This window comes from Myotis daubentonii, chromosome 11 (genome assembly GCF_963259705.1).
Source record: "Myotis daubentonii chromosome 11, mMyoDau2.1, whole genome shotgun sequence".
In the NCBI taxonomy this organism is placed as follows: Eukaryota; Metazoa; Chordata; class Mammalia; order Chiroptera; family Vespertilionidae; genus Myotis; species Myotis daubentonii.
This window is the reverse complement of record NC_081850.1, coordinates 52,620,163-52,646,370: the sequence shown is the minus strand read 5'-3', so window position 1 is coordinate 52,646,370 and position 26,208 is coordinate 52,620,163. Positions and strand designations below refer to the sequence as shown.

General features: G+C 45.4%; 1 protein-coding gene across 11 annotated transcripts in view; it reads right to left on the bottom strand.

Annotated features, from left to right (window-relative positions):
* Window positions 1-496: 496 nt before the first annotated feature.
* UNC13B (unc-13 homolog B) overlaps window positions 497-26,208 on the bottom strand; it is a 159,804-nt gene continuing 134,092 nt past the window's right edge. For 2 of the 11 annotated variants that reach the window (XM_059657254.1, XM_059657260.1), the window contains 26 exons: window positions 24,394-24,621; window positions 23,639-23,780; window positions 21,482-21,651; window positions 20,907-21,022; window positions 20,438-20,601; window positions 17,591-17,741; window positions 14,975-15,043; window positions 13,503-13,592; window positions 13,047-13,175; window positions 11,380-11,507; window positions 10,668-10,753; window positions 9,399-9,525; window positions 9,054-9,150; window positions 8,688-8,831; window positions 8,436-8,513; window positions 7,849-7,926; window positions 7,519-7,607; window positions 7,124-7,276; window positions 6,890-7,013; window positions 6,725-6,781; window positions 6,388-6,468; window positions 5,332-5,479; window positions 3,797-3,853; window positions 2,900-2,992; window positions 2,560-2,719; window positions 497-2,395 (listed from right to left, as the gene is read on the bottom strand). In XM_059657254.1, the coding sequence (XP_059513237.1) occupies window positions 2,110-2,395; window positions 2,560-2,719; window positions 2,900-2,992; window positions 3,797-3,853; window positions 5,332-5,479; window positions 6,388-6,468; window positions 6,725-6,781; window positions 6,890-7,013; window positions 7,124-7,276; window positions 7,519-7,607; window positions 7,849-7,926; window positions 8,436-8,513; window positions 8,688-8,831; window positions 9,054-9,150; window positions 9,399-9,525; window positions 10,668-10,753; window positions 11,380-11,507; window positions 13,047-13,175; window positions 13,503-13,592; window positions 14,975-15,043; window positions 17,591-17,741; window positions 20,438-20,601; window positions 20,907-21,022; window positions 21,482-21,651; window positions 23,639-23,780; window positions 24,394-24,621 (3,245 nt within the window). In that variant the 3' untranslated portion in view covers window positions 497-2,109. Of the gene's footprint in view, window positions 2,396-2,559; window positions 2,720-2,899; window positions 2,993-3,796; window positions 3,854-5,331; window positions 5,480-6,387; window positions 6,469-6,724; window positions 7,014-7,123; window positions 7,277-7,518; window positions 7,608-7,848; window positions 7,927-8,435; window positions 8,514-8,687; window positions 8,832-9,053; window positions 9,151-9,398; window positions 9,526-10,667; window positions 10,754-11,379; window positions 11,508-13,046; window positions 13,176-13,502; window positions 13,593-14,974; window positions 15,044-17,590; window positions 17,742-20,437; window positions 20,602-20,906; window positions 21,023-21,481; window positions 21,652-23,638; window positions 23,781-24,393; window positions 24,622-26,208 lie in introns of all 11 variants that reach the window. The other 9 variants (XM_059657255.1, XM_059657261.1, XM_059657252.1 and 6 more) reach the window with 6 other exon arrangements.

Here is a 26,208-nt window from a genome sequence, read left to right as displayed (position 1 = left end):
AACTGAATTGTAAGGATTTATTTAGCAAGCAAATGGAAATAAGAAACTGGGAGGCTCTAGTTAGCCCCCTTTTCAGAGAATTTGGATAATGCTGGAAAAGTAGACATAACTCCCTGAGTTAATGTGCCTTAGCTGGGGGCCTGCTCTATGAGGTAAATGGATAAATGGGTGCCCTTTGGGTGCCACTCTGTAAGTGGTGACCAGTGCAAGGTGAGAGTAGATGAGCATTTTCTCTGATTCCCATGCCAGGAGGCCTCACTTTTACCTTCTTTCTTCCCTGTTGGGAGCAGACTTTATCCTTAAATTTCCCTGTATGAAAGGCCACTGTGCACTCCTAGGCCTACACCCCTGTCCTGCACACATAGCCTCAACCCTCCCCAACCTCTGGAGACACATCTCGCCCCAGGAGGCCCTTGCCTTGTCCTTATGGCCCAGGCTGTGTCTGTCCTAGAAGGAAAGCCTCGTGATTCTAGAAAAGGAAAGATAGAGCATGGACTAGTTTTCACACATGTCATCTCCTATTTTCTGGGCCTTTTGCAGGAAGCTTATGCCCTGGGTCTCACGCTTTTGTTAACTGGACTGTTTGGCCTCAGGTTAAGGCCAAGACGCTAGCACATTGGCTGCTTTACTGCTTGGTGCTTATCCACCACTTGCAGGGGCAGGAGTGAGCGAGATGTAGGTTTGGGGAGGGGGTGGGAAGAGCAGCAAAGTCCACTAGTCCAAAATATGCCATTATATAGGATAGACATTTCTACCACTTTCCACACTTTAGAAGAATTACCAGACCCCAAAGGCTGCTATAAGATAATTTATTACAGACTAGCCAATAATCTCCTGTAACAATGGCACATACAATAATTAACAACAGCAAATATGCTTAATTTCTTGTTTAATGTAATGACCAGTACAGCTGTGGTCAATGCAGAGTCCTCAGAAAGTCCAGGAAGGAAGTCCAGGAAGCTGCTCCCAAGGATATTAAAGGACCATGTCACTTCTCTGAGCAAAGGCCTGGGAAGCCCACATGACCGCTTGCAAGAGTTTGTCTCTAACCTCCCAGGGAGTGTGGAGGCCCTCCTCCATCCGGTCTGTATAGAGGGATCATAGGCCAAGTTTCTTCCAGGGGGCTGACTATCTATGAGGGGGACACAGCTGACCTAATGAGAGGAGTGAAGTCAAAGGCTAGATTCTTTCTACAAGGGGGAGGACAGCCAGAAGGCAGTGACCATGAGTGAGGAGAACTCCTTCTAGACTAATTTCCAAAAATTTTTGGCTTTGTTCGGGGCCTACCCAAGAAGGAAATATAGTCCTTTCTCCTGGATCCTTCAACTAGTCCTCAGACGCATACACACAAGAACAGCCTCTCATGTCCTGAAGCATCACTTCCCTTCCTACAGGAGTGAGGTAGAGGGACTCCTGGGAAAGTAGCCTCTGGTACTTGGGTTCCAAAGAATATTCTGCTCAAGGCTCTGAAGCACCATATGAACCTGCTCCTGTTCACGACAGATATGAACTGGGTAAGGGATTAACAGAGCTCATTGCTAGAGGTATCTTGTTCAGTTCCAAGGCCTTTTTCTCACTGGAGGCACACAAAACCAGTGGATTCTGCTCAAGGGACAGTGTGAATTCTATTCTGTGTGCTCCAGCCCTGGCTATACTTCAATCCAGACTATAGGGCTCAGCGATACCTATAGGCTCAACTGACTACTTAGCTAGCCAGGCACGAGCTCCAGGCCCTCTAAACTTGTTCTTCTAGTGATTGGTACATAGGGGTCCAACTGGATAAGGTGCAGTATGGAGAGGGGTAGACATGGGGTGTGGGGTGGAGGTGTGTCTACCAAGAATGGGTGACACTCTCAGAAACGTCTGTCCCTCTCTCTTTATGGAAAATCTCCCTATGCAGTAACCCCTAGCACCACAGACCTACTGGTCAAGGATTCATGACCCTTTCTGTGAAAAGCCAAACTCCCATCACCCCCAAATTCCCTTAGATTCCTTTAACTGAAGAAGTCAGCCTCTTAACTATGAGGACCTAAGCTGGCTACATAGTAACTCCCACTGGCCCTGATTTGTGGAACTGGTGCCACGTGGTTGGCACAGGAGCTCAGGTGCTCAGCTCCCCTCCTCCAAGGAACGAGACTCCGATTTGAGCTTCACAAACTCTCGAGCCACTTCGTCATTGCTCCTCTGAGACAGAATCCGGAGAATGGTCATGCCTGTCTCATCCATGTGGATCTTCCGGCCCAAGGGGCACCAGCAGGCACAGCTGCCCTTGGCTGCCACATCCCTCAGAGGCATCACAGCCAGCCCTAGCACACGATCCTCTCGGGCAAAGCAGTAATCCTTCACACATATTTGCAATTCATAGGCTTCTGGCCCCTCTTCATTTCCTAGGAGGCTGTGATCACAGGGTAAGTGGAAGGTAGGAGGCCAGAAATGAGAGGATCTTCAACTGAATTCACCCCAGCTGCCATTCAGCCCGTCCCTCCCCTCCCCTCTCAAGTCTTACCTCCCAGTTCACCCCCATCCCACAGTCCTGCAAATCCCCATCCCATAACTTACAAGTGAAATGTCTCATTGTACTTGGGGGCCCAGTTGTTGCTTTTTGACTTGGTTGTGAACTTCCTCTTCTTATCACTTTGATGTGGGCCAACCATGGTCACTTCCACAAAGGGTCGGAACATCCCCGCTGTCTGCCACCTGAGGTCATTAGCAGCCACCACTGCCCAAACAAAGGGGACTTGTGAGGGATTGCACCAAGTGTTCCCAGTTCTTGAGCCCCAGGTGGCACTCCTCATAGAAGAGGGCCAAGCTGGAGGGATGGGTTTAACAGGCTCTGCTTTTGACTGATGAGGCCACTGAGCAAGAAAAGGTGTGAGACCTGTATGTCCGTGCCACTCACCTTTCACTGTGACCTTGTGCTCTCCAGTTCCAGGATGTGTAAACAAGTCCACCTGAATAGAGACTTCTCCAACAGGATCATCCACACCAGACCCTGAGGGACAGATGGACACATGATCCTCCACTGAAGAAGATTTTAGGCCTAATTGCTCCAGATAAAACAGGACTTAGGAGGCTACCACCCTACACCCTCAAGTGAGAAGCAATCACCCACAATAGCCATGGGGAAGTAAGCATGGGAGAAGTGAAAAAAGGGGATAAAGAATGAGGCTGTGTATTAAAATACAAGTTAGGCTGACAAGATATTAGGCAAAATTTCTTTTAAAAATGCACCAGGAATCTCTCAGGTTCCTCAAACCTCTCCTATTTCCTAGGCTGCAGATCTTGGAGAAGGAGAGTGCTGCCACCCTGTGTCTTTAGAAACTATGTCCATCCCATGGTCTTAATGGAATAATGTGGGTCCCTTTTAGCCAAAAGCAGTAACCTCCCACCTATCCCTGGATTCCTGGAGGCCCCTGCTTGGGAGGCTGCTCTGCTCAGAAAGACTTTATCCTACTCAGATTTGGACCTCTCCACAAACAGCTCCCTAGTCTCAATGTCTGGCCCATTAGCAGGTTCCCCCTAGCAGAGGCCTTACTCTATTTTGAAAAACACCAGTACCCTGAACCCAGATAAAACTTCTTTGTCCTAAGGTGGAGGGAAGGGATAATTCTGAGGACAGACTATTGCTAACCCCATCTCAGACTGTATGAATACAATGCCCATCTCTGAGACTTGGGATAGAGCTTCTGAACTTTGACACCTAGTTTCTCCACTCCAAAAATAAGCAGCTCATGTTAGTTGACAGGTGACAGTGTTAGACAATGTTAGGTTCATATCTGCATGGTTTATAACATACCCTTTTCCGGCCGAATGTCCTCATTAGCAGTAAACCTAATACCTTTCCCATCATGCACTGAGTGAGGACAGGAAAGTCAAGAGGTAGTAGCAGCAGTAGGACAGAGAAAGAAGAATCAGTTAGTGGTCTAAGGAGTTAACAGCCATTCAGAGCAGCTTTACACATGATCTGAGGGAGCACAGAGATGGGGCAGGATGGAGAGAGAAGTACAAAGCTGGGGTCAGGGCCTGAATACTCCAAATCAGACTTCATGGGTCAAAGATCAATCAAATCATAAGAGAGTGAAGGTATCTAAGCCCAGTGAGGCATGAAAAAGAAAGGCTGTAGGCTCTAATTTCCTAGGCTCTTAAGTAAATAACGCAATGGGTAGAAAAATATACATATAAACTCAGATCCTCCCTGCAGTCCTCACTCCTACTCTTACCTCATATCTGTCTATTCCAGCTTCTGCTCATCTTTATATTTAGCTTAAAGCTCAAAGTTGTTTTGTGTTTTGTTTTGTTTTAAAAGCCTTTCTGGATTAACTCAGATCCTCCCTAATGTTATGGATCTTTATATGTACTCAGCTCTGTAAAGGTTTTCTTTGTCCCCTTAAGCAAGGTTCATAACTTCTTTTGCTTCCTCTTCTTCCCACCCTAGACTTGAAATAAGAACAGATGTGAAAAATGTAGTACTGCGGTCTTGTGTATCTTTTCAGCTTCCATCAAGTCCAGTCTAACTGCTTAGACTCTGCTTCCCCTCCAGGTCAGCTTTATACTCCAGATCCACAGCTCAGTAAGGCCCAAGCCTTCCCAATCCCTCCTCCACCAGCTTCACTGCCCCAGGAAGCATGCCCAGGTTTCCCTGGAACAAACAATAATCAATGCACCTGAAGGTCCTTCCTGGGAGGGCCCTTCTCCAAGGTCAAGGTCAGAATTTAGCCATGTTTATGCAGGTGTGTTTTGTTATGGATAGGCCTGACTGAAGGCAGGGAGGGGTTCTGAGGACTGGATGTCACTAGGAGAAAACCAGCTGCCTGGGTCCCCTGTGCATTCGCATCACCCATGAGGCTGGAGCTCAGCTATGTATGTGATCTGCACCCTTTCTTCAACTCTCCTATGGCTGCCTCTCTTCTTGTTGTCCATGCTGGAGAATCTGGAAAGTCTTTTGCTTTCTATGCCCAGAACAACTTCCAACAAAGGTTCCCAAAGCAATGAATCCTCATGAATGAGTGTCTCAATCACTCGTTCGCTAGGCTTGCTCAGAGATTTTTCCCTACCAAACAAGGTATACCACTTGAGCTCAATAAACATGCACTGGACAGGCAATGTCTAGAAAAAAAAATCTCAGGCACATTTTCCAGGACCCTGTTATTCTCCTGTCTGGTACTGAGTATGAGGTGGGGATAAGTATTAGGGTTCTTCAAGAAATCCTGGGGTCTGAGTTTGAAGGGATCTATCAAGAAGTACCTGTTAGAGAGATCTAAGAGCTAGAGGACACTAACTCCATAGGGGCAGAGAAAGATCAGGAAAGGGAGGCAGTGACCCAAAGCTTACCCTGGGCAGTCTGTGAACGCACAAAGGTTTTGATGAGTGTATCTGTGGTCTGTGTGTACAGAGATAGTGCATAGCGTAGGGACTGCAGATCTGGGCTCTTCTCCAGGAAGGTTTTCTTCAGCCCATTGCCTCCCGCATGAAAGTATTGCTGAAAAGCAAAAAGAGTACTTGTTACTGCCTCATGCCCTTACAGAGGCAGTTCCCCAACAGTCCTCAGAGAAATGACACCTGAGGTTCAACGAAGATGTTGGAAGAGGATGGTGAGAACAATAAGTCACTCAGTAACCAACAAGATCAGGAGTCACATCTCCCAGGGAAAGAGTATTATTTGGGTCTCTGGTAGGAGGCGGGGGGGGGGGGGGGATGGCCATGTTACTAGATTTTGGTTTTGAAGGATGGATCTATCTGGACAGCAAAGATATGAGATAGAAGCATTTCAGGCAGAGAGTAGACAAAAGTGCTCTTTTATCCCCTCTGAATTCTTAGAGAACTTTATACCTATGACCTACCTCTCCCAAGTGCCCTGAATCCCAATTCTCATATACCTGCCTTATAACCATTATAACCACCTTGAGGCTAGGAACCATCTTGATTCTTTCTGTATCATTCACAGTACAGTGTCTGGTGCATGTTGTCTCATTGAATAAATAAGTGGGTAGTAGAAAAAAAATCCTTTGAAAACCCAAATGACTTTATATGAAAGTGAAAGAGGGGAATGTTAGCCAGATCTGGGGTATTAGGATCTGGAAGATTAATTCCCAGTGGAAAATATTCAGGAATGGCAATGAAGAGCTAAGTAAACTGAATGTGTGCAATTCAGAACCCAGGAATAAGTATTCTAGGTCCATGGTGCGTCACTCAAGACCACACAGGAGGTGCCTTTTTGGTTGCTCCCAAGTAGGAATACAGACATAGCAGAGAAAGAAACAGACATAAAAACCACTCTCTTCTGATGTGGGTGACAGGAGCCTGAGGGACACCTAGTCTGGCAGAGTGAAATGCCAGGGCCAAGAGGGTGTGGTAGTAAGACTGTCTGGAGGCAGGGGAGGTCTCCACCTTGATGGTGTCCAGGGCGAGGTCAAGTACACCACACTGCTTTGGAGTGAGACTCCGTGTTTCCTCTCGCACCATGTGGTCCTGGAACCACAGAGAAAGCAACAGCATCAGGTCAGCTTTGGGCTGTCATGAAAATCTTGCCCTTACCTGCCAACCCACAGCTACATGGCACTCTCCTTTCCCTCCTCTTCAGTCTCCAATGCTTAAATTTCCTTCCTTCCTTCCAGGCGATCCCCTCCCCCCACCAGTCTCAGAAGGACTCCACACATCTAGAGCAGCGGTCGCCAACCCTTTGGACCTCATGGACCACCAGTTGGCGACTGCTAATCTAGAGTACCTTGAGTTTGGAAAGATGGCTCAGCTCCTTGGCAGCAGTGAAGATCAGCTGAGTGCCCTGGGCAGAGAGGGAATCAGTCAAAAGCAGAAGACTCCAAACTCGAGCAGGAAGCGTGGAGCGAGGCAAGGGAGACAGCAGAAGGAAGTTGAAGGGAAGTGTCCTTACCGTGTGGTCAGTGAGTGGGGGCAGAACAATCATCCTTTCCATTGTGTTCAATACCACCCGCCAGAGCTCCTTCAGCACACGCTTCAGGACCGTCTTCTCACACACAGTGGCAAAGAGGGTGAGGCTGCAGGCCCAGGCAACAGGTAAGGCTGGGTGGGTGAATGAGAATCCCCCTCCCCAAGAGGCTCCTCTGCCTTGCTTGTCCCAGAGGACAGTCCTGAGTACTGTACTCACTTGCCATCCAGGAAGTCCATGAGAGGTCGGAGCACGCTATCTGCATCCTGAGCCACTGAGGCCCTGGCGTTGGGGGACGCGTTCCCTGGGCCCCGCACCTGGCTCAGGATGTCGGCCATTTGTTTAATGCAATCATCAATCCGCACCTGGAAACTACACATGTGCCCATAGTGCAACCCTCTCCTTCCCAAACACACACATTGGCCCTGGAGTAGCACCAGCTATTCGATCCTACTCCAGAACACTCGTGGTACAGCTTCCAACAGGGAGAGCCAATAGGACGAGACAGAAGATCCACACACCTGCAGCTGGATGGATGGGTCGGGGGCAGGAGCTTTGAGATTCATCAGGAACCACATCTGGCTCTGAGGACTATGTGTTTTGGGGCCACTGACCTGTTTCCAAACACCATGCTGAGCTCATCCAGAACTGTATTCAGTTTCACCTGCAGCTCCTTCAGACTGTCGGCAGCTTCAGAATCCAACTATATCCACAGGAGGTGGGCTGTGCTAAGCTGGTTGAATTACCCTTGTCTCCCATCCTGTGTCCCGACTCCTCCCTCCTTGGGCCTTTACCCCAATGCCTACTCCAATCTCTCAGCCCAAGCCAGCCCAGACCCCAAGCTAAACTCCTGGCCTACATCCAGTCAAGAAAGTGTAGAGTTCTGTGGTCAAAAGGCTAAAGAACAAAGGGAAGGTACAGCAACCCTAACCCCTAAGACCTACCTCCTTGCCTCCCATGGCCTCAAACATTTTCTCCAGCTGGACCCTCAGTTGCTGCATGTTGTTCATCAGGATGCAGGGCTTTGGGGACAGATGGAGCTGCTAAGTCTTGGCTTCTTTTAGCACAGGACCCATCAGCCTAGGGTTCCTCCCTTTCTCACACTACTCCAAAAGCCACAGGGAAATTACAACAGGTTTTACATGTGTCTCTCCCTAAGAAATCTGGAACCAATTCAGACAATTCTCTATGAATGAAGACTAGAGCAAATGTTTCTGTTTTTAAGCTGGGTGGTGGGCCCCAGGTGTTCATGGTGTTATCCTTTAAAACACTTGGACTAGCTCAACTTTTTTTTTTACACTATTAAAAAAGAGACTAAGCAAAAGTCTAGCTTAGTAGAGGCTAAAGAACCAAATGGAAGCTCAGATGAACTCCTAGTCATCTTATTCTGTGGCACAATATCAAGCGAAGCCCTGCTGGGAATCAGAAGTCGGGAGCATCACTCCACCCTCAGCTCTAAGAATGGCTTCAAAAGGAAGGACTCAAGTGGCTTCCATTCCCTTCTTCAAGGGTCCCAGGGCCGGATCCTCACCATTTTCTCTTTTGTGCAATAAGCTGGGAAGTTCTTTGATAAGATGTCTGCATACTGCATCAGCACCTTCCTGATGGTCTGAGAAAATAAAAAAGGAAAGAAGGAAACCTTAGCTTTCCCCACAAGGACCTTGCCTGAGAGGTCACACCAGGTTTCACCTCAAGGCCACCACAAAGAAGGGTTGAGCTCAGGCCTGTGACTAGGCTGTGAGTGGTGGTTATAAGGGGAGGGGTAAGGGAGGGTCATGGTCACCTTAGCAAATCTCCTCATGTAGTGGGCAAGGATGTTGGGGTCTGGGCATTCCAGCTTTCGGATGATCTCAAAGCTCTGGTTGAGCTGTGTGAAGACGTCCACCACAGAGCAGGAAAAGAGTGCGTGCTCTGATGTCTGCTGGAACTAAGGAAGGCCACGTACAGGGTCAGCATCTTCAGCCACTACTTTTCTCCAAGTTCATAGGGTTCAAAAGGGCTCTTCCCAGTAGGGGTGGCTCAGTGGCCCTCAACCACCCTCCTTATGGACCCTTCAGGGCAGGAACAGCCAATCTATCTAAAGCCCAGGAACATTTGCTGACAGCTAATTGCTGGCCTCAACCCTGTGCAGCCCAAGCCCCTGCCTTACCCCATCCTTCTTATCTCGTTCCAGGGCCCCATGTAGGAATTCCATGGATACATCCTCATTCTCATCCAGCCATTGTAGGACAAACTGCTCAAACCACCTGCAGCCAGGAAAGATAATTGGGGCCTGGAGCTAGTTGTTGGCATATGCCATATGCCTGACAGCTCCCCCAGACTGGGATCTTCTGGAAAGTAGGACATGGTTTGACACTTTTCTCTTTCTATAGCAGTGCCCAGAACAGGTCTCAAGACTGGCTTATCGAACCAAATTGAGGATACTGGCCCCACCCCTACGCTAAGCCAGAGGTCCCTCTTCCCTTCCCTCCATAGTGCCCACTTGAGGACTCACGCTGGGTACTCAGGTACCTGCCCCTGGAGGGCAGGCAGATCCCGCACATATTCATTGTGGAGCCACTTCACCTTGAAGTGTAGGTTCATGTAGTCAGCGCTCTTACACAGCCGGTCTTTCTCATGCTCTAGTGACAGGGAAGAAAGCTGGGTCAGGTCCTGGCAGTAGAGGCCTTGAGTTTTCTCAAGGCAGCTGATCCAGTTAGGCAGCTCCTCCCAACCACCTCCTCATAGCCATGTTCCCCCTACCAGGAGTGCTCTGTTCTCTAAGAGCCTGGCTCACTGGATAAAGTGTCAGCCTGTGGACCAAAGGGTTCTGGGTTCGATTCCAGTCAAGGGCATGTACCTTGGTTGCAGGCTCCTCCCCAGCTCTGGCCCTGGTCAGGGTGCATGCAGGAGGCAACCAATTAATGTGTTTCACATCGATATTTCTCTCTGTCTTTCCCTCTCTCTTCCACTCTCTCTAAAAAAGACAAAAACAAAAAATCTATGGAAAAATATCCTCGGGTGAGGATTAAAAAAAAAAATGCAGAGATGAGCAGTTGTACATGACATGAATAGGTCACTGACAACACACAGAGACAGGGAAAACCAAAGTGAACCCAAGCTAACAGAAACTGCATTGAGCAGCCATGGTGCGACAGAATCTTGATATAAACCGAAGGGCCCAAGAGCATAGCTGAGACCCTGAAAAATGAACTCTCAAAGAAGTTTGCAAATAAGAATAGTCAGTTTGGAAACCATGGATACACAGCCAGATAAGAGGCTCATCATGTTACAGAAAATGAGATGCTCATTTTGGACTTGAAAGGGTCCATATTTCCAGCTGAATCTCCAAAGCCTTCTGGGAAATCTAGGACAAAGAGCACTCATAGCTTGCTCAGAGTCTGGAGCACTGGTGGTAATCACAGGTTCTCATCATCTACCCCTTTTATAGAAGAGCTTCCAAGGAAAGCCAGGCCAGGCAGCCCCCAGTGTGAGAAAAGAATCCTATTTATGTATTTAAGGGTCTATGATTCGTTAACACTGTGAAGATAAATTTCATAAGACTCTTCTCCAGGAAGTGAACCTATAGCCATTTACATTATTCATTTGGCTGAAGCTTTGTCTACCCAAAACCTCCTGAGGCCTATCACTCACTATGCCCGAATCCCTCTATTTCTCATTGTGCCATTCACCCTGAACTTGCAGTTGCTGGGAGAGGAAAGAGAAAGCAAACCAGGTGCCTGGACAAAGGGCCTGCAGCCCACTGCCTTGGGCACACCCTTACCCTCCAGTGCATATTTCATGTCTTGGGCAAAAAGTTGCCACATCACTTCTGCGCTGACTTTTCCCACATTCAGCTCCTGAGGAAACCTGGATGATGGAAGAAGCCTCAGTCAGAAAACAAAGCAAGAACTATTTGATTTTATTGATTCCAAGGCTAATGTGCCCAGTTCCCAGAGGTCATATTGAAGAGAGGAGAAGCCTAGGAAACAGGGCTAGACTCACTCTAGAAAAAGGGGGTTCGGGGTCAGTGCTAGGACAAGTGGCGGCAGAGAATTCCCTCAGGCAAAATGGGCCCGGGAAAGGATGCCCAAAAGGCAAGGAAGTAAGACCCAGAAGAGAAGGTTTGGGCTGGAAAGTAGGCCCAAGCTAAATAAGCTGGAGGAGGAGGGGTAAGAGGTGGGCTATGAGGTGGCCCACTTTATTCAGAGCAGACAGACACATAAACACATGGTCTCTGGATCCCCTGGGACTCCTATTCCCAGAGGACTCTCACTCCAGGGAGGCTGGTGCAGTCTGGGCAGGGCCCCCCATTATGTTTCCACACCTGTCTCCAGAAACAGCTACCCAGACAGATACAAGGGACAGAGGGACAGACGGACGGACAGGAAGAAGAGGTGGCACTGCAAACATACAGAGATAGGAAAGAAAGAGGCTGTTAGACAGATGGACAAACCAACCACCAACCAGACAGGGCCAAGCAGGGTGATACTCACTGGTTCAGAACAAGTGTGTAGGAATTCTTATCTTCCTCTATGATTGACACAATGAGTGTGATCAGTTTGGGCCAGAAGTCCAGGTTCCGAATGCTGGGCCCTTGTTCTTCGGCAGGTAGTTCCTGCTTCTTGTTCCAGAAGAGATAGTTACAGACAGGGTCAGAGTAGAATGTAAAGAGTGTCTCTAATCTTTCTCTTTCTTTCCCCTCTCCAAGCTTCTTCCTCTAGAATCAAGTACCCTTCCTAGAGTCTGTCTTCCACAGGACTGCCCCTGATACGTCAGAGGTGACCACTGGGAGGTCCTTGGACACCAAGAGTTCATCCCTGTCCCCACTTCCTCAGAAGCTATGGTATTGTGACTCTTTGACCAAAGTAAGCAGCCCCTCCAGTCTCACTAAGTAGGTCTAGTTGCATGTGACCCACACTAGCAGCCCTCCTCTGAAACCCAGCCCACCCCCACCCCCCCGACACACACCACATACATGCACATCTCAGCTCTGAGAAGCTACTTCAAGTTTTGCAGGAGCTACTGAACAGACCTAGCATGCAGGTTGGCCTAACCGCCAATGGGTTAGGACTTGCCTTAACCCCTGGAATGTCCTTATGAGGAAGAACTGCATCTAGGAAGCTACTTGCCTAGCTGAATAAGAAAAGGCCTTGGGAAGCCAAGAATACCCAATGGGGAAAAGATAGTCTCCTTAATAAACGGTGTTGGGAAAACTGGATATTCACATGCAAAAGAATGAAATTGGATCCCTATCTTATACCACTCACAAAAATTAACTCAAAATGAGAAAAAAAAGCACTATTTAAGAAATCAAGAAAAATATACAAAGTCAACAGGCACTAAGTTAGGATGCCAGCATAAAATAGGCGGAATAGGGCAGCCTTTCAGAGGACATGTCCAGCTGTGATATTCAGCTGACCAATATATCTCAGAAGACCATGCAGTGCAGAGAGAGGTGGTCAAAGGAAAAGTTAAATTTCTATTAGCCAGTAGCTCAGAGAGACAGCTGTAGATCTTAAAGGAAAGAGACTGAAACATAGAAGGATCCATGAGCCAGAATAAAATTAATCTTGGGGGAGAAAAAAACGACTCTGGGATGGACTGCAAATTTACCCTCTTGAAACTGCTCAAATTTTACTCATTTTCTTAAACTAAAACTTACTGTTCCCACTGTTGTTCAACTCAGTTATGTCACACCTGGTCCCTGTCCATCCACAAATGTCTCGCATGGTCTAGATCAGTGGTTCTCAACCTTCTGGCCCTTTGAATACAGTTCCTCATGTTGTGACCCAACCATAAAATTATTTTCATTGCTACTTCATAACTGTAATGTTGCTACTGTTATGAATGGTAATGTAAATATCTGATATGCAGGATGGTCTTAGGTGACCCCTGTGAAAGGGCCATTCGACCGCCAAAGGGGTCGCGACCTACAGGTTGAGAACCGCTGGTTTAGATGGTTCAAATCCTACAAAACTCACTCACCCTCAAGAACATTGGGATACGTTTCGGGGCGTTGGTGGTATAGTGGTTAGCATAGCTGCCTTCCAAGAACACTGGGACTTTGTCCTGAGCTCCCTTCTACCATGACCACAGCAAAGGAAAGCTGAGGCTCCAAGAGCCACTGACAGCTGGTCCCACCTGATCCTGAACCTCTTACCAGCTGATACTGGTGGCTGTACAAGTCATGGCAGTTGTTGAAGATATACTCATATGTGGAGTTCAAACAGGCCTTCACACAATCCTTTACCACCTGGCTGGCTCTTGGAGGGCTCTGCAGTTCTTGCACCTGCCAATTAAGAAAAGGAATATGGGCCCAGGGTTGTGCTCACCTGGGCGGGGATCTTCTCCTAGAACTACCTCTAAACTAGTCCAGATTCCTTCATCCCTCCATGGGTTCCTGGACCTTGCCCTGAATTTAAATTGCCAAGACATCTGATGGGGAGACTGCCAAGCCCATCCTTATTGATCCATTGTGTTCATCAAAGTAACTCAGGGAACAAATGTATGGAAATGTGGGCTTAGAGGAGATGATTCCTGTAGCCTCACACTGTGCCAAATTATTCGTATTTTCCATATCCCTGAGGCCAGGTCCCCAGACCAATTCATCTCTTACCTTCATCCTGAAGAAAGTGATGCTGGTCAGCAAATCCACTGTGGACTTTAAGTCTTGAAGCCGCTCAGGACTCCCAGCAGGGAAATTATTCTGTTGTAAATCAAGCAAATGCAAGAAGGGAATAGAGAAATATGAAAGCCTTCCCTTCCAGAAGTAATGAAATAAAAAACTTCCCTAACTGCTACCCACTGGAATTTTTCCTAGTTGAGATGGACAAAAAAGCTGTAATACTGAGATAGACAGGCCTTTGCCAAAAGCAAGGGCTAATAATCCCCAGACCAGAAAGCAATGCTTCCTCCCCCCAACCCTACTTCCCATGCAATGTGTGTGCATTTGCACAAATGAACACACACACACACACACACACACACACACACACACACACTTTTCTTGGGTGAAGATTCTTACACCCAAACAGTGAGTTCTTCAAAAGTTACATTCTAATTGTATATCCTGGAATAGAAGTGCAGCCACACTCCAGACCAAGACCTGTACTTCCTGTACAATGGGCTCCAGCTATTCCTCTGTTCTGGAGCCAGCAGATGGCAGAGCTCTGAGCAGAACTGCTTTTGGAGTGCGTTCCTTAGGACGTTCCGGCCGTGCTTCACTTCATCCCCTTTGACATGAGTTTTAGGAAGAAGTTGCCAATGACAGCTGAAGGGAGATGCTGAGCCACTCCCCATATTAAAAACCACTTATTTAAACCTTCATCTAGCTACTTATATGTCAACTATAAGATATACAGTCAACTCTCCATTATTCGTGCAAATGGAGGGCACTAGAAGTACAGATCATTAAAACCTCATTTATTTTTTTTACTTTGAGGTTATTTTTATACTTACTTTTTAATGTGGATATATTGCCTGTCCTGGAAATTCACAGCACTTTAAAGCAAGTAATGAATCCATTCTAAGAAGATTTAACTTAGGAAGAATTGAAAAACTGCCCCTTTCCCTGTCCTGCCCATTCCAGGTACCCACCCTCCTACTATATCTATCTCCTCCCTCCATCCTAGGAATGAGATGACTTCTGCTACAAATTACTTGCCCAAGCCAAGCTGCTCTCTCTCTCCCCTTAGCTGGATTCTCACACCTCCCCTGAAAAGAGAGGAGAATATGGAATAATGCAAGAAGGAAACATAATGATCTAATTTTTAAAGGGGCATTTCTGGGAGAGATTATCCTCAGGAGACTCCCTAATGAGAATATCATCAGACAATTTGGTGGAGTGAAGTGAGTGGGGTGGAAAGCCACTGTCTTTAAAAAGCAGCCACACCTGCTGCTACCACACACTGCGTGGTCCTTGGAGTTCGCAGAACCACAGGTATCAGTGGCATTGGCCATGCACATGGGTGTGATGACACAGACCAATTTTCCTTGCCTTCAATCTTTATAGCCAAGAATGGTGTACAGTCTCTCTAGACTGAGCTAATAGTATCTCTTACCCAGCCCCACAGCCATGTCTTTACTCACCCTGTATGTAGAGAGGTCAATTCTCAGGGAGTTGTGAAGCTGGTCCAGTAGTTTCACAAATCTCTCTTTCTGATCGTGGGAAACAAATAAAGAGAAATAATCTGTTTCTGAGCTCCTAAAACTATAAAGAAACTGAACTACCTCTGGGTGAGGAGGAGACATTGGTTGGGGACACATCACATCCATCTCTCCTCATGAGGAGAATAACAACATGTAAGGGAGATATAAAATTGGTGATCTCTGTTCCATCTCTTAGCAGCTCTGTCTCAAACTGGGCAATCTTTTCACACTGGCAAGGGGAGAGGCAGTCCCTGGGAGGGAAAACTGCTCTTTCTGTACAAGAGTCAATAGGAGATGACCAGAGAGTGCACCTCCATCCCTTTGAAACTCTAACTCATCTTAGTCAAATAAAGGGAAACTCCAAACATTCTCCAACTTGTTCCTTAGTCTGTGGTCTCCTGACTTATCTTGGGGTAGCTCAGGCCAGTTAGTCACAACCCAGCAGTAACAATGGGAGGGAGAAAGAGTGATGTATTTGGAAGGTGAGCAGGTAGTCTTGAGTGGCTTTCTCTTTAAGCCACATCTACATCATTTCCCTCAGTTTATATAACATATACTAATTTAATAGTTGATTTTTATAGGAAAGGTATAATTAAATGTGTGGCATAGCACTCCTAGAATGCATATATTGATTATATTATACTAGAGGCCTGATGCATGAAATTCGTGCAAGGAACTCGGTCCTTGCAGCCCCAGCTGCTGCCCACTGGTCATTCCTGAAGGTCATTCTGGAAGGTCGTACTGCTGGTCTAATTAGCATATTAGCTCTTTATTATATAGGATTAGAGGCCCAGTGCACGAATTCATGCACATTGAAAAGAAATTAATTAGAAGAAATATTTTAATATTGCTATTTGCCCTTTCTCTATACTAGTAATAGAAGTGTCAAATAAATTCACAATCAACAATGACAGGTCGAAACACACACATGCGATTGGCACCAGTGAGAGCTTTATATATATAGATAAACTTGCTTAATTAGACCTGCTTTCTGATTTAGCTAAACTTTTCCAGCCCAGTGAAGTACCTCAACTTCTCTTTCAGGTAATTGTCAGTAACACAGCAGTAAATATCAACATGAAGCAGATTATTATTGTAGATCACGCAGGGAGAACAAAGGGTAAAACATTTAACTGTAGCAGTGTTTGACTATATTCTGTGCAGTGAGAAAACCTGAAGTCATTTTCAAGGTCCACCATTTCTTACTTCTTTTCAGTTGGGTCAAGTTTCTAAACTTTCTAAATCTCTGTTTTCTGGCTAACAAAAAGAAAACAGGATTCTACCGAGTCTCCTATCTACCTACTCCAGGACTTCTGTGAAGATCAAATGAGATGAGGCATGGGACAACACTTCACAGGCATTTGGTTAAAGTGTAAAATGTTTGCACCTAGCTATAAAGCAAGATGTGTTCCTGGGCTGAAGAAACTCCAAGGAGGCTAGTCGCTAAGGAGAGGAAGCTGGGCATTGCTATGTGATGTCATTATCCAGCGCCCATAGCCACTGTTTTGGGCTGGGCTGGGCTATGGGCCGCATTTTGTGCCATGGGGTCTTAGCAGCATTGGCTGTGATTTGGTGGGCTGTCTCTCTGGGGTGATGGTGAGGCCTGTGTCCCACTTGGGGGAAGCCCAGTGTTGCTTTGTCAACGCCAGGTCAAGGTGCCGTTTCTTTGTAAATGGCCAGGGCACGTCACGGCAGCTCCTATGTTGAGCGTCTGCCCCCTGGTGGTCAGTGTGCACCATAGTGACCGGTCGGAGGGACACTTAGCATATTCGCCTTTTATATATAGAGATATCTTTGAATATTAAGTCAATATATAATGGGATATAACAAAATGAAACAAAGGCTTAATCAATGATATTAATCCATCTATAGAAAGACTCTTTAATAACAAGAAAAAGTTGTTAGATCCATAAACAGACCTAGTCGATTTGGGGGTATCAGTGATTTTATGCCTAAAGAGGTCATTTTTGTGGTGGGTCCAAGATATTTCATCTAGTTTATATTGAAGTTATGTCAGGTGACATTCTGAGTAAAGATTCGACTTCTCAAGTACCTTAACATAGGAAAGGGCAGGCCCTGAATAGAAAAAAACAGTCCAGACACTAGAAAAGTGATAGGCTGAGTATACACTGATGTCCTTGCTTAGGCAATAGTCTCATATGAGTTTAAGTGGTATGAATCTCTCAGAGAGACTGAGTATTATTAAGAAAGATCCATTTGTGGACCTGTAGGACTAACGAACATGATGATTCAGCCACGCTTTTGGCCTAGAGAGGTTCTACCTGAGCCCAGGTGTGTCCCCTAAACCATAGTGATGCTCTTTTTCTCTCATTTATCTGTGTTTGAAGAGAGTCTATTAGTAAGTCAACATATCCATAATGAAATAAGAATAGTCTATCAGCATCGTCTGCATACTCATAAGGAAACAAATTCACCTATCTAGGTGGCATCTATCTGAATTTTAGGCTCATCAACCAACTCTACAGTATTGACCATGAAAAATCAAACTTTATTCATTGATAACGAACGGGTAGGTATATTTTATATCATACTCACCCCAAAGTTGGAGGCTGCAAAGCGATCAGATGCAGAGACATTGGTGGAGGCAGTTGTGTGGGCATAATAGGCATTGATGTTGGCGAGTAAGGTGCTCATCACTGCTGGCACACCAGGACACATGTACTTGGATGACAAACATGCAAAGTGCCTGAAAAACAGCACCCTCAGCCTCAAAGACTCTTCAGGGCTTTCAGGGGAATTCAAGTAATTAAAAGATCTCACTGATGTGTATAAAGCTTCCAATCACCTTGATATAAAAGGATCTTCATAGTTTATTTATTCAAATACACATTCAATAAATGCCTACCATGTGCCAGGCCCTGTACTAAGTACTAGAATCCAAAGATGTAATAGCCCAGCCCTGGCCAGATGGCTCAGTTGGTTGGAGTGTCATCCCATACACCAAAAGGTTGTGGGTTTGATTCCCAGTCAGGGCTCATACAGGAGGAAAGCAATCCATGTTTTTCTCTCTCTCTCTCTCTTTTTTCTTCCTTTTTCCCTTCCTTCCTTCCTTCCTTCCTTCCTTCCTTCCTTCCTTCCTTCCTTCCTTCCTTCCTTCCTTCCTTCCTTCCATCCTTCCATCCTCCTTCCCTCCCTCCCTCCCTCCCTCCCTTTCTCTCTCTCTCTCTCTCTCTCTCTCTCTCTAAAAAAAGATCAAAATAAACATATCCTGGGGTAAAGTCTTTAAAAGCCCACAAAGATGAGACAGCCAGGCAGAGAAAGTATTAGAAAGTAAGTCAATAATTCAAGGTGTGCTATGCAGAAACACCATAGAAACATACAGGAAAAATCACCTAAATCAGAATGGTTCGGGACTGGAAGGATTAGAAAAAGGCTTCCCAAAGAAGAGATGGTTGAAACAAGTCTTAAAGGATTAGTAAGAATTAATCAAATGGAGAAATGTATACACAAATGGAAATTGCATACAAAAAACAAATGTACTCATGACAGAGTGATTTATTTGGGAAACAACAGTTTGGCTATTGTTAAGGTGTCTGATAGAGGAATACCAAGAAATGCAAGAGAAGTAGGTAGAGAATAGATAATAAAAGAGTTTATCCTAAATGCTAAAGTAAATTTTTAAACAAAAGTATAGTGTGATCAGATTAGTCTTTCAGAAAGGTCCCTTTGATGATAAATTGGAAAGAAAAGACTAGGATAAAGATAAGAATAAGACAGAAAGATCACTTGGAGAGTTATTACAATAATTCAGAAAAGAAGCACTAGAACACTAAATAAAACAGAAAAAAGGTTAAGAGCACAAACTCTAGGTCTAGAGTCAGACTGTGGGTTTGAATCTCACCCCCACCATTCACTCTCCTTGGATAAATTACTTAAAGTTCTCTATGTCTCAGTTTTCTTATCTGTAAAATGGTTAATAATGATACCTACCTCATAGGGTTGATACGAGTATTAAATAAGTTCACATTTATAATATGCTTAGACCAGTGCCTGACACATAAGGAAATGCTATATACAAGTTGTTATTATTATTATTATTGTTGAGCTCTAGTAATAGTGATAGATTAAAAACATTTTTAGGAGATAGAAACTACAGGTTTTAGAAACTGGATGTTGGGAGTTAAAGACATAGTAGCAAGTAAAAAAGAAAAGTTTAGGCTGACTCCTAAATTTACTTGGACAACTGCATAGAAAATCATACCATTTACTCAAATAGAGAATATACAAAGATAAGCATATTGGGTGGAGACAGTGTTGATTTGGAATGTAGGCAGGCTGGATTTACAATGCCTATGGGAATGAATACCCAGGAAGCAGCTGAAAATGGATCTGAAATTCAGGAAAAGGCCTCATCTAGAGAAAGTGACCTGGGAATCCTGATCCTAAAAGTAATGGTTGAGGTCACAGGTTGGGATAAGATCATCTAGGTAGAGCGAACAGATAAGAATGTCAGAGGACCATTCTTAAACCTCATTGCTCACCATATTTCTTCTCTTCGTCTATATACTGAACTTCTTGTAATTCCTTGAATGTTCTTTGCTCTGTAGTATCTGAGTACCCCAGTAAATGCCCTACCAAAAGTGCCCTCCCTCCTTTTGTGTATTTCAAAATTTAGTTCAAGTGTCAACTCTTTAATGGCTTCCTTCACAGGCCTCCCCTGAAATGCAGATGCTCTCATAATACCCTGGGATTACTTCTATCACAGCATTTATCACACTGTATTTTAATTGCTTGTTTTCTGGTCCATCTCTCCTGCTAGAATAAGTTCCTCAAGCACAGAGGCCCCATCTTACTCATCTTTGTGTTCTCAACACCTAGCACAATGTGAAGGAACTCAATACAAATTTCAGAATAAATGAGCACAGCCAGGGCAACAGTTGCCCTCTGCTTACCTAGGGCTGCTTCCTGGGCAGCCTCACCAATAGACAAACTGTACTTCTCACAGTAGACGGGAATTCTATTATAGGAGGAGTCCTGGTCAACTCCAGCTGCTTTCTCTACAGTTCAGTGCCCTTTCCAACATCCACACCAATCTAAGAAAGCTGGTCTGTCACACACATATAGATGAGCGCACATGCCCTATCTCCTCAGGCCTGTGATGTTTAGGTTTGTCTTTGCATATCCTCCCGTGCCCTTTTCCCTTCTGTCTGAACTCTGGAGTAGACAGACAAGTACCTTCTTCCTGAGTCATTGATAAACACACTCCCTTTATACATATACCCTCTTTGCCTTGGGGCATACACGTACCTGACTTAGCTCAGAGAGGGAAGCAATGAATCACTGCATATTACCCTGCTAAGGAACTGTCTACCCTAGCAGTGTGCCTTCATTAGCCACCCCAAGGGTTAGTAGCCACATCCCAAAACCCCAGGAGAGTCTCACGTCATGGCCTGATATATGGATTCGATGCCATAGCGCATAGCAAATTCATCCACAATTTCTTGGGCAGTCTCATCAAAGTACACCTTCCAGGCATCGTCTCCTCGGGCCTCAGGGATCTGGACTCCTCCATTCCCCTGAATGTCTGTGAGGTAATGGAAAAGGTTCTGCAGAAGACAGAGCAAAGGAAGGAGTTAAATATATAGTTAAAAAAATCTGGTGGTAAGGTCCAGGGTTTCTCAGAAATTCTGTCCTTCAAGTCATCGCTCAGCTCCTCCTGTGGCCCTAGTAGGCTGTTAGTGAAAGAGAACTGAGGCTGGGACTGTTACTTGGGCTGTCTAAGTAGCACAGTAAGCCAAGGATAAAATAAAAAACAGGCTCCAAATCTTCAACCATCTAGTAATCCTATTCATTATCAAAGGCCCCTCCCAGCATTGATTTCTAGCACCCCATCTACCAAGGGCTGGCTCACCTCATGGAGACACGTGTACTGCACATGATACGGGGCAACCTTCTCCTCACCCTTGATTTCCACATTGATTTGTAGTCGAATAGCCCCTGAGACGGCTGATTTATCTGTCCTCTTCTCTAGGAAGGAAAGAAGATGGAAATTGACACCAATGCAACTACAGACAGCGTGGACAGTTACCACCCTGGCTTAACCCAATGAAAAGGAGGCACTAACCCCAGGGTTCACCTAACAGGGTGAACTCACTCGAGTGACCATATAGTCCACAAACACCCCAAATATTCCCAATAGGAACCCTCCTATTTCATTAGAAGAATACGGAACTAAAGGCACTGGGATGTGTATGAAAATTAAAGGGATTCTTGAAATCTGGAGAATGTCCAGCCAGAGCGAGTTCAAGCCACACCCACTCCTCTGTCCCCCATCTTTACCCATGGTCGGTTCTCTACAGGGAAGGCAGGTTCTGCATAGAGGTATGCTTTAGCAATTGAGTGGTAGTTTTGGTAGATAGTATTTTCTCTAAGTTCCTCATTCATTCTCTCCCTTCCCACCAACTTTCTCTGGAGCTGTTTCCTCACCCAGGTTGTACCAGACATCCATCTCGCCACTCAGTGTCCGAACCTCGATGATGGTTTGGCCAAGAAAATCATCAGACTCTCGCTTTAGCCGCTGCTTTACTCTCGACTTGATGTCATCATCCTCATCCCACACACGTACCTTAATCCGGTCAGAAGAGTTGTGGCACTCGCTGTGACAGAATTAGGCAGGCTCTGTTAGGGACAGACCCAGCAGCCCCCATTCCAATTCCCTCCCAAAGCTCCATCAACTACACTTGAAGCCCTACAGAAGCAGAGAAGGAGTTAGAGAACAGTGGTACTAAAGTTCCACAGGAGTCAAGCTATCCTAGCAAATGGCTCTTCATTCCTCAGCCTGGGTGGCTCTATATACCATTATCCAGTCCTTGTTGCCTTGGGATTAAAAAAAAAAAAAAAAAGGGGGGGGGGAAAGAAGAGTAATCAGAAATAATTCTGATTTCCTGTGCAGCTAGCTATATCAACAGCAACCAGAGGAAAACAGCTGGACAGATGCTACAGAGCCCTAGGAAGCAACTGCTATTTCCTTCTCCAGAGTTAGTAAAGGTGTTAATGTTCATGGCATGTCCACCTTGTCATATCTACTTAACTTTCTACCTAGCTCCTCCATGTGTCTACGTATGTGCTTGGTGAACTTCTATCATTCTTTAATACCCACTTGAAGGATCATTTCCTCTATGGTGTTTGCTCTGGAGAAGGGAATTTGCCCAGGTCCCAGCCCCTTCCACCTCTTTCCAAAACAGTTGCTTTCTGGGTCCTGTTGCCTCACCCAAAAGTTGCACTTGACAGGATTTGCTGCTCCTTTCTCTGTGTTCTCATAATATCTTTGCATGTTCATTAAAATATAATAGTATAACTACTGGTGTACTGATAAAATAATAAACAAATCAACAATGAGCTTCTTGAAGCTAGAGACTGCCTTATTCATTTTTAGATACAAAACATCATGTACAGTGTCTTGTACAGAATAGGGGCTTGATGAATAGTTTACTAAATGGATAAAAGTGGGAAAATTGACAACAGAGTCAATTCATTTAGAATAAATCATAAGAAGGAGTCAAGCAAGAACCATTCAGATTCTCAAAGAACCAAGTGATCCCCCAGTAACTACTGCCTCTGGATTGGAGAGTGATTTTACTAGGTCCCAATCAATCCCTTTTCACATGAGTTCTCCAAGGAGCCAACAGAAGGTCTCTATATGGCCAGCCTGCTTAGCTCATCCAGCCTTCAAGTCCTGGTCTTGGGCCTTAGGGGTGTGACAAAGCATCTCGATTCTCCAGACATTAGTCCAAATCCCAGAATAGAGCTTTCTCTTTTTTTTTATTTTTTTTTTATTTTATTTTTTTATTGCTTAAAGTATTACAAAGGGTATTACATATGTATCCATTTTATCCCCCCGCCCTAGACAGTCCCCTAGCCTCCCCTATCCCCCAGTGTCTTATGTCCATTGGTTATGCTTATATGCATGCATACAAGTCCTTTAGTTGATCTCTTACCCCCCTACCTCCTGCCCCCCCACCCTCCCCGGCCTTCCCGCTGCAGAATAGAGCTTTCAACAACTATCTCTTACTATCTTATAAAGTAGTCTAATAAAGTGAGATAACAGGAAAAGAACAGGTGGGATTGGGAGTTGGGGTGGGAATGGGGGGAGCTGAGGCAGAAAGAAAAGCAGAGCCCTTTTAGGTGAAATGGAAACTCCTCCAGACTGCTTATTTCTTCCTTCAAGCCAGAAATACCCAGTTGTAGGACAAGGACATTTCTTCCCCATTTCCCAGAATAGCCTAACCTTTCCCAGGCATGGTGGCAGTGCTGGGAGATACACAATAGGGTGGTTAGTCCCTGGTCCTGTAACTGAGCAGTAGTAAAATCTTTCTAATGCTAGAAAAAGCAGTATGAAGCGCCCAGGATCCCCGTTAATAACCCTAGTTAAGATAGGATTTGGGTGAAGTAACCCTGATACAACAGTCCATGAGAAGAAAAACCAGAAAAAAATGGCTGCTGCCCAATTAAAGCATGTGAGAAATGGGTTTTCTCACTGTCTCTGCCCCATCCCTCTTAGGGGCCAAGCCCAGAATAACAGGATTTAATGTTGCTCCCCAAATATACATAGTACCGGGTAAGACAAAGACCTCTGTGACTTACAAATGGAACTTCTCCTCCCAAACAGGATTCAGATTCCCAAAAATGGTCTTGGTACGCTTCTTGGTTTTACCCACTTGCACAGTCACATAAGGGTCACTGGATCCTGTCTTGTCCTTCGCTTGCAGGCCCTGAGCACACACCACTGCAACCCAAATACACAGAGGAGACTTCAAAGTATGCTCCAGAAGTCAGAAATCCTCCAAAGCATGACTCATACATTCTCCATCTTAGAAAAGCCTCTCTCTGCTTCCTGCACAGGAACTCCTCCAGATCTACCTTTTGTCCCAAGCCACCAGTCTTCCCTTCAAAGCCTAGTTCAAGAATCTCAGCTCCCCATCAAAACCCTAACTGACCGCTTACCCCTAACCTGTTCCTTACCATCTCTGATAGATGCATCCTTCAGCCACATCCACCCAGCTAATATAATTAGTCCCTGGGTAACTATTTCCTGATCTCCTACCAGTCCCTTCTCCTCCACCCCCAGCTCTTGTATTATCAGATTGTCAATCAAGTCCATAATATCAGATTATTACCAAATCCTTCAGTTATCACTCATATTGTTTGCAGGTGCCAGTCTTACCTCTCCCAGCCTCCTAGGAGAGGAGGAGTGATGAATAATGAGGCCCTCTTTCTTTCCCTCAGTTCCGTCTTCTTTCTTCCCAGCCCTTTGGCTCCTTCACACTCAGGTGACTTCTTCCCTAGTCTCCTCTCCATAGCCTAGTGCTTTCTGTCTCCTTACACTTAGGCCTACTCACCAGTGATAGTAATCTTGGCCGACCATTTGGAGGTGCCATCCAGTACACTCTGCTTCACTGTTTTCATCTGTTGCACATGGGCAACTTTGCTCACAGTGAAGACATCCCGGATAACTTCAAAGATCTCAGGCTTATTACGCTCTCGGATCTTCATGCGGTCCTTCATGGCCATGATAATGTTCTGGGTCCGGTCCTCAGCTCCATGTTTACAGCTCTTTTCTGCAGCCCCTGAAGGATGGCCAGAGACAGAAAGTAAGATAACCAGCAGGCCATCTATAAGATTAAGGGTCAGGTTGAGGAATGGAGTCTGGGAGAGGTCACTGAGGAGTGGAAGCAGCTTACGAAGACTGGGATATCTCTGGGAAAAGCTCATCACTTATGAGGCCTGCTGAAGTTTAAAATGCAATTCAAAGGGTAGCAAAAACTTGAAAAATGTTATGGGGGTTTATTATATTATTCAATTTTGGTTATTTGTTGAATTTTTCATTTAAAAAAAGAAACAAAAAAGTGTAGCTCAGTCTGCAGTTGGCTTTATCTTTCTTCCACCTAGATGGTGGTTGAGAGAGATACTCTTCAAGTCTAAGGCTCAAATATCACCAATTGATATCACAGTTATCATGGAGGGGTGGTGGGTGGGCATGACAACTCCACCAATCTCATCCAACTTCCAAACCATGATATACTGTAGACCCCAGAACTGGTCATAGTGCACAGTTAAGTTCTGTCCCATGCTCCAGTGCCTTTAATCAGAAAATAGTGTTGGTATGGTGAGAAAAGTATGGCCAGACAGAGTTAGGTAACAGATAGAGTTAGGTTCAAATCCAGATTCCAGTACTCCTAGCTAAGTAAACTGGTTTCTTTTAAGAGAAGAAAACATGACCTTTCTCTCAGGGTGCTATGAAGCATTACATCAACATGTATAAAGCATCTAGCCCAATGGCTTGCATCTAGCAGGTACTCAATAAATGGTCACTGTTATTATTACTATCATCATTATTATCTTGGCAGGATGGCAAGGGCCATCATCACTAGCCATCATCACCCCAGCCAACTCATTTCGAAGACTAGCAGACTTCCCCTGCTGCCCTAAGAATTATGAAGGAACACAGACTCCTCCAGTATAGTTCATTAACCTGGCTTCTCAGAAACCATCCTTCAGCTTTATCAGCCCTGCAGACTGATTCTTACCCCTCTCTATTCTCCAAAGGCTTAGGCCTTTACTACAAAACCTAGAGTCGGGGGAGGGGAGGGAAAGGCCAACATCTGCATCCTAACTGTGGGAGGATGGCAAGCAGGGTTTCTGTCCAGAGAGGCCCATAAAAGGCATTTCATTACACTGTGTGCTTCATAGAGACCTTAGGCAGAAGATATTGCTGATAAATGAAAATTGACCTGGGCTGCATCCATTTCGCACATCCTATGCCATGCTACGCCCTTGGACTGGAACTTCTGAAAGGCCCTTGAGAAAAAAATCGACACTCTTGCTACACAGCAGCATTTCAGAAGGTTTCTGGCAAGCAGCCCACTTGGCTGCTAGCAATTAAAGCAAAGACCTGCTGGCACCTGTGCTTGTCACCCCCTCATGATGGGTTTGGGCAAAGTCATCACTAGCATTCGTCTTCAGACCATCTTTTCAGAGCCCCATCTCTTCTGCCGTCTTGTTCTACCAGTCTCTTCATGTCTACTGTAGTCATGTCACTGGCACCAATCTAGGGCTCTTCAAAGGAGGACTTTTTTTCTCTTTTTTCAGTATTTTATTTATTTTTATTTTTTATTGAATTTATTAGGGTGACAATAAATTACACAGGTTTTAGG